The 7,102-nt window shown below is 40.7% G+C and overlaps 1 protein-coding gene across 1 annotated transcript; it reads left to right on the top strand.

The window, feature by feature from the left end:
- Positions 1-97: 97 nt before the first annotated feature.
- LOC306928954 (glycerol-3-phosphate dehydrogenase [NAD(+)], cytoplasmic-like) lies at positions 98-6,557 on the top strand. Its single transcript, XM_079509279.1, has 8 exons — positions 98-226; positions 856-1,033; positions 1,642-1,782; positions 2,651-2,789; positions 3,982-4,094; positions 4,600-4,836; positions 5,522-5,628; positions 5,942-6,557. Exons 1-8 carry the CDS (start codon positions 99-101, stop codon positions 6,036-6,038), a joined length of 1,140 nt encoding a protein of 379 aa, XP_079365405.1. The 5' UTR covers position 98; the 3' UTR covers positions 6,039-6,557.
- Positions 6,558-7,102: the final 545 nt, after the last annotated feature.

Here is a 7,102-nt window from a genome sequence, read left to right as displayed (position 1 = left end):
AATTGAACTTTCATGGCTCTGGGACTCGACATCAACATCCCAACCAATGGGAAAGGGGCGTGCCTCTTTTCTCGCATGCTTAAGTGCTATATAAATACATGTTCTCTCAAGTGGAGCTCGTCTTCTTCACACCGGGAACCAGAGGAGGAGAAGCAGCTCCACAGTCTGGGAGATCACACATTATTATGGCACCAAAGAAAGTCTGCGTCATCGGCTCTGGTAACTGGTGAGCGATTTTAGACGGAACAAGAATAACTAAAACTAAAATGTATGATGCTCATGATGAGTGCGCAGTCTCACAGGAGCAAAATATTGATTGTTTTGCAAAGCAGCACAACAAATTGCCTGTAGGTAGGCTGAAAATGTGAAACAAGGCTTTTTAATCGATGCATTTGTAAAGCTTGCCATTGTTGCGTAGCCTATTGCTGCTTGCTTTGAAGTTTGAGTGAATGTTCGAGTTGTCATTTAACAGCTGGGATCATCTGTCCCTGAGGCCCGACCCTCTGACTCGCACACCCAGGATTTGATGTCAGACATGCATACAGCTTTGCCAAATAATTCCAAATGTCTTTGACTTTTGACAGCCGCTGTTGCCAATTAACAGTGGTATTGTAATGCAGCTTGTCCTTAACTTTGGCTGCTTAACCCACTATCTTTAATTAAAAGTTTCCTATAATAATGGACGTAGCCTTCCCTGTAATAATTTCATCGTTTGCTAAATGTATGCGCGCCATGTCAAAGTCCATTTAGGCAACTTTTTTCCAGAATAGCCTACCCCCCTGAACCCTATCTGGTCTTATCTACATACCGATCACCAGAATTGTCAATAATAACGTTCACTTGTCCAATGTCCAGGGGCTCTGCTATTGCCAAGATTGTTGGTGCCAATGCAGCAAAGTATGACGGCTTTGACACGACGGTGTCTATGTGGGTGTTTGAGGAGATGGTTAATGACCGTAAACTCTCAGAAATCATCAACACAGACCATGAAAATGTCAAGTACTTGCCTGGTCACAAACTGCCCCCCAATGTGGTAAGCAGCACCGCCCACATGTTGTTAATTCAGCACAATGCACGTGTTTGGAGGCTTTAGGCTATGTAATTAAATTACAGTTGGCAAATCATCTGCAACATAATTTTGTGTGAAAATATTCAGAAGCATCTTATTATGCGGCTGCTAGTATGTACAGTACATCATTAACCCTAGAACACTAAATATTTCCCATCGAAACATTAAAGTACAGTCAGCAATACAACATGGCAAATTTAGTTACTCCTCTTTAATATTTCAACATGAGGGGGGGTGGTACCAATACCAATATTGGTCCCAATATTACTAAACCCGGGTGAAATACACCCAAAGGGCTGTGTGGACAGGGAAACAAACCTACCTTCTATGATGTCACTGAGCATCATGAAGGTAGGCTGTAAGACCCACCCAACTCAGACATTATGAAAATCAAATACACATAAATGTCTGGGTTAAAATCACCCAGATTTAGTGTTCTAATGTTAAGGAATATCTGTTTTCATACGAGTATTTGTGTTTTGGAACAAAATCTTACTTCTTCCATCACTTCCATAGATCTGTGTTAGCTCCCAAAAATGAGTGAATAATATTTTGAAAACATCCTCCATCAGCTGGCTGTCCCAGACTTGGCTGAGGCTGCGAAGGGAGCCGACATCCTCATCTTCGTGGTCCCTCACCAGTTCATCCTGAGAGTTTGTGACACCATCAAAGACGTCATTAAGAAGGAGTCCGTTGGCATGTCTCTCATCAAGGTACGGTAGATTCTTTGCAGTGTTGAAAACATCTGAAGAAAGGCGTGGAGAAATTTGGCCTAGATGGGCCAGCCTTCTCTCACCAGAAAGATAGAAAAGCAGAGACGTCATTAAAAAAAGACATCAACATAGACTTTGAAAGCTGAAAGTTATTAACTGGTACCAAAAAGAGAGAACATATAACCCCCGTGCTGGCCTCCCTTCACTGGCTCCCAGTTTCATTTAGAATCTTTTCTCCCTGGCTTTCACTCCCTCTTGAGTCCATTTTAGGTTTTGTTTTATCTTAGCTCTTTTTTGTTGTGCTTATTTTTACCTTTCATGCTTATATTTTGTCAACATTTCTGATTGTGTTTTCTCGTTTACATTCTGTGTTCTCTTGCCTGCCTATGTTTTTTTTTCTCCACTGATCTGTACAGCACTTTGGTCAACCTTGGTTGTTTTAAAACGTGCTTTATAAATAAAGTTTGATTTGATTTGATTTGATTTAGTGCGACACGTTATAATTTTGTAGATATTTCCACTATTTTTTTAAGATGATGACATGCCCAAAATGGAAAGGCCAGGTTGAAGGTGGTTCATGAAAGTATAGTTGCAGACAAGAAAATGTGTATAAATGTGTGTCAAATGATTGAGATGCATTCAGTGTTGCATTAATCGCAAAAAAGACAAAAAAAAAGAATGTTGGAGAAAAAATGCATAAAATAACATAAATTAATGAGGTTAAATATGAATACCCCTGGTATAAAGTATGTTTAAAATAGGGTGTAAGGCCATGATAGAAGTGTGTGTGTGTGTGTGTGTGTGTGTGTGTGTGTGTGTGTGTGTGTGTGTGTGTGTGTGTGTGCGCGTGCGCGTGCGTCTCTGCCAGGGTGTGGATGAGGGTCCAGATGGGCTGAAGCTGATCTCAGACGTCATTCGTGAGAAGCTGGGCATCACCATGACCGTTCTTATGGGAGCCAACATCGCCAATGAGGTTGCTGATGAGAAGTTCTGTGAAACAACTATCGGTAAGTAGCCTGGACTTGACAGTTTTTCACAAAAGTTCATAATATGCATATCAATCATATTGTTGTGTATACACACCCTCAATTATTATTACCTTACTTACTGTATAGTAGGCCTACATAATATTTCAGCTGTTCGTTATTTAAATTGGTCTGTATGAAAGTGGATGTCTTGACTCAGTCAAGACATCCATAGAGTCGATATATAATATGCTATAATTGTTACTAGCGCAAGCAGAGCGCGCAAGTAAAAGTTGTCGTCCATGTCGCCGTTTGATGCGTATGCGCCGTGCCAGCGTATGACGTAATGACTACTTGTGCTTGATATGGCAGTGGTGTCAGATTACATACATGTATACATAGGGGCATTACCTTTAATCCTCCCGACACTAAAACATATCGTCATTACGTCACCATCGAAAACCAATTACACCCTGGCATTGGGTCCTTTAATCCACATCTTTATTACGTCATCATTGAGAGCTAGTTATACCAGTTATACCCTGACGCCATATGCTGCTATGATACATACGCATCAATCGGGGCATACGCAAAGTAACCACAGTATACCGCTAATCAATTTACAAATTACATATACATATACATAGAGGCATTTCCTTTCCACCTTTCACCTTTCCTTTAATCCACCCGACACTGATCGACATATACGTCACCATCGAAAGCCGATTAATCCACATCGTTATTACGTCATCATTGAGAGCTAGTTATACCAGTTATACCTGACATCATATGCTGCTACGATGCATACGCATCAAACGGGGCATACACAAAGTAACCACAGTATACCGATAATGAACTTACAAATTACATATACATAATATACATAGAGGCATTTCCTTTAATCCACCCGACACTGATCGACATATACGTATACGTCACCATCGAAAGCCGTCTCTTACCATACTTAACAATACTACTTTTTTACCTCCAAAAACTAGGTACGTAGCAAATAGCTAAACCTAATAATTCAATATTTCAAACGTTCTTTCACAGAGAAGCTGAGATTTGACAGTTTGTAGCGGTCGACACTAGTAGGCCATTTATGGCCTACTTGTGTGCAACAAGCAAGTAGGCACTCGACAGAGTGCAGTTCTAGTTTATACTGGGTGTGTACACAACAATAAAGTACTATATTATATACAGTATACTAAGGTAATAATGATATACCATGCAGGCTGCAAAGACAAAGTAAACGGGCCCATATTGAAGGAGCTGATGCAGACCACAAACTTCCGTGTGACTGTGGTGGAAGAGGCTGATGTTGTGGAGATCTGTGGAGCTCTCAAGGTCAGCATTTCGTATACCATACGCAGGCGGCAGTGGGATTATGGTCACTCATGTTTTACACATTCATAACTTACTTGCTCTTCATAAAGATGTGATGCGTAGTTTTGTCCTGAACTGGGTAAATAGATTAAATAAACACGACTGCCACTATTAATAGACCCTAAGATTGTTCATTAAGGTTTTCGTGATTACCTTAACATAGTGCTTTCTAAATCCTTTCAAGGGAATGGATAAATGAGGTATCGAAGGCATCAGCGAGGGATAGATAATGGAATAGAGAATAAATAATAGGGGCGATACATAATCACAGTGTCAACGTTGGTTATCGTCATTCGTTTGACAATAATATGTTTGGAGAGAGTCTTACACCATGAATGCAGATTCTACACAAACGACACACCTGTCTCGAGAAAACAAATCATTAATGCCTTGCTATACTTTCAGAAAGCATAATACAGTCCCAACCAACCAAGCCTACTTCTCCTTTATTTTATTGTTACTGCAGAACATTGTAGCAGTGGGGGCCGGTTTCTGTGATGGCCTTGGATTTGGGGATAACACCAAGGCTGCAGTCATTCGTCTGGGCCTGATGGAGATGATCGCCTTTGCCAAATTCTTCTGCACAAAGGGCTCTGTGTCCCCTTCCACTTTCCTGGAAAGCTGCGGCATCGCCGACCTCATCACAACCTGTTACGGTGGACGCAACCGCAAGATCGGGGAAGCTTTCGCCAAAACGGGAAAGGTATGACAAAAAGAATGGATATAGACGTCGTACAGTAGTATATTCTTATCTTACCTCCATCTTTTGTTTCTCTTAAGATCAGTGTTGATTTCGTCGACTAAAACTAAGATGAAAAATGTTCGTCGACTACCTTTTTCCACTGACAAAATCTATTGGAAACTAAATTAAAACTAAGCTATGATGACTAAAACTAAGACTAAATATACTGACAATTTCGTCAACAAATAAAAACTAGACTAAAATGTTAGGAAGGGATTAGTCAGCATTTCTTATGCCATACGAAATTATAGCAGAGATCCAGTATGTCATTTTATAATTGGTTGCATGCTGAAAATAGCAGATCTACAAGCTCACAACGCGTCACAGCGCGACACGTGAGCTTGTAGATCGGCTATTTTGTAAAAAACAGTTATTACGACGGCATCAAGGCCCGCCAAAATACATTTTAGTCGGCTAAATCAACTGTAGATTTAGTCGACTAAAACTAGACTAACACTAAGACGTTCCAAAACTAAATGAAAACTATTCAAGAGACTATGACTAAAACTAAAATCAACATTTGCTGCCAAAAACAACACTGGTTAAGATGTCCCTGTTTAAAATGAATGTGTCTCCAAAGACATACATGGACCATTTGCAATTTAATATCACAACAGTTTTATTTTTGCACCTTTCCTTTGTTCAGTCCATTGAGGATTTGGAGAAGGAGATGCTCAACGGTCAGAAGCTTCAGGGTCCAGCCACTGCCGCTGAAGTCAACCACATCCTCAAACACAAAAACATGGTGGAGAAGTAAGTAGAGCACGTCCGATGCCAGATGTTTGGATCCGATGTCAATCATGATTTTGGAGAGTCCTGGCTGACTGATTACTGTTTTTTACTGTTGTTCTGTCAAAAAGTGTATCGTTTGATTAAAGTTTCTATTTGAGAAAATTGAATTTCTGAGAAAAAGTTTTAACAACTCTGCAAGGTAGCTAGGTGCCAGACCATGAAGAGCTTAACAATGAATTCTTAAAATCAATTCTAAAAATGACTGGCAGCCAGTGTAGGATCGGGGGTTATGTGTTCTGACCTCTGTCATTTCCCCCATCTTTCACCTATCCAGGTTCCCACTGTTCAATGAGGTGTACCAGATCTGCTTCAATGGCCATCCAGTCACAGAGTTCATCCACTGTTTGCAGAACCACCCGGAACACATGTAATGGACTGACTCACTAACGTAAACGGACTGAGTGATGGATGCCTGAAATGGACGTGTCCACTAAAACGAGCCCAGGGGATTAAGAGAGGAATGGGTTAAATGATGATTCCTTCTTCTGTCGTACTTGAGCGGTGAGGACCTCTTAAGCAGAGTCGCGTCAATGACCCTCCATTGTTACTGTACCGGAGAAAGCATAACTTCACTCTTTGATGCAGATTTCAAATACACTGTGTGTCTTGACGGGGCTTTTTTGTTATTTACAGTACTGTATGATGTTTTTGGTATCAAGTCAAAAGTTAACAGAAAGGTATTTGTTTTTCCCTGGAGTGTCAACGTGGACTGGCTTCAGGGTGTAAAAGCTCCACATCAGAGTACTACAACTTGCCTTTTGACCTTTGCAGTTGTGTAATGATATGTTAAACAAATGACAGTCAGTCATTGCTTGGGGAGGTTGCTCACTTAACGTAATAAGATATTTTGGAATAAAATGTAAGAACTTAAAAATGATTTTACAACTATGGTTTTGGTCTGTTCCTTGTTCTGTATTCAGTGTTGATTGGACTCATGAGCAGACAGAATTCTGGTGCTACATAGCAGAGGACGTTCTCAACACATGCACGACCAGCCCTGGCCACACTGTAACTTGACCTGAGCTGAACTGGTCTGCCACTCTAAACTCTTCACCTTTACCATTTCCTTAGAGCATCTACGGCAACCTTTCTCTAAGGGCACATCTTGTCTCGCTCAGTCAGGGTGCTTAGAAGTGATGGGCTAGAGACCGCTGATACATTTGGACCATGGTTATGGTAATATTATCGATATGAAACAATGTTTTTTTGTAATGTAATTTCCCCTAAACAAAAGGTGCTTTTTTTAAACTTATGTCTTGGATATGTTAGCAGCAGAGGGGGCTATAGTATACAGAGAGACTAGTCCTAAATCGGAGTGGTTATTGTCCGCACCACAGTACAGTCAGTGTGCATCAGCATTCATACATGTCCCACATGACCCCATGTGTGCTAAGACAGTGTAACTTACTCTGGGTGAGCTAAATGCCAAAAAGAT

Source organism: Electrona antarctica (genome assembly GCF_951216825.1).
Source record: "Electrona antarctica genome assembly, chromosome: 9".
Classification (NCBI taxonomy): Eukaryota; Metazoa; Chordata; class Actinopteri; order Myctophiformes; family Myctophidae; genus Electrona; species Electrona antarctica.
This window is presented reverse-complemented; position numbering and strand designations above follow the sequence as displayed.

Excerpts from the sequence above, each read along its gene's own strand:
- LOC306928954 (XM_079509279.1), top strand. The coding sequence starts at position 99 with ATGTTCTCTCAAGTGGAGCTCGTCTTCTTCACACCGGGAACCAGAGGA. Across the intron at positions 4,095-4,599 it reads AGATCTGTGGAGCTCTCAAG|AACATTGTAGCAGTGGGGGC; the intron begins GTCAGCATTTCG and ends TTGTTACTGCAG. Across the intron at positions 5,629-5,941 it reads CACAAAAACATGGTGGAGAA|GTTCCCACTGTTCAATGAGG; the intron begins GTAAGTAGAGCA and ends TCACCTATCCAG.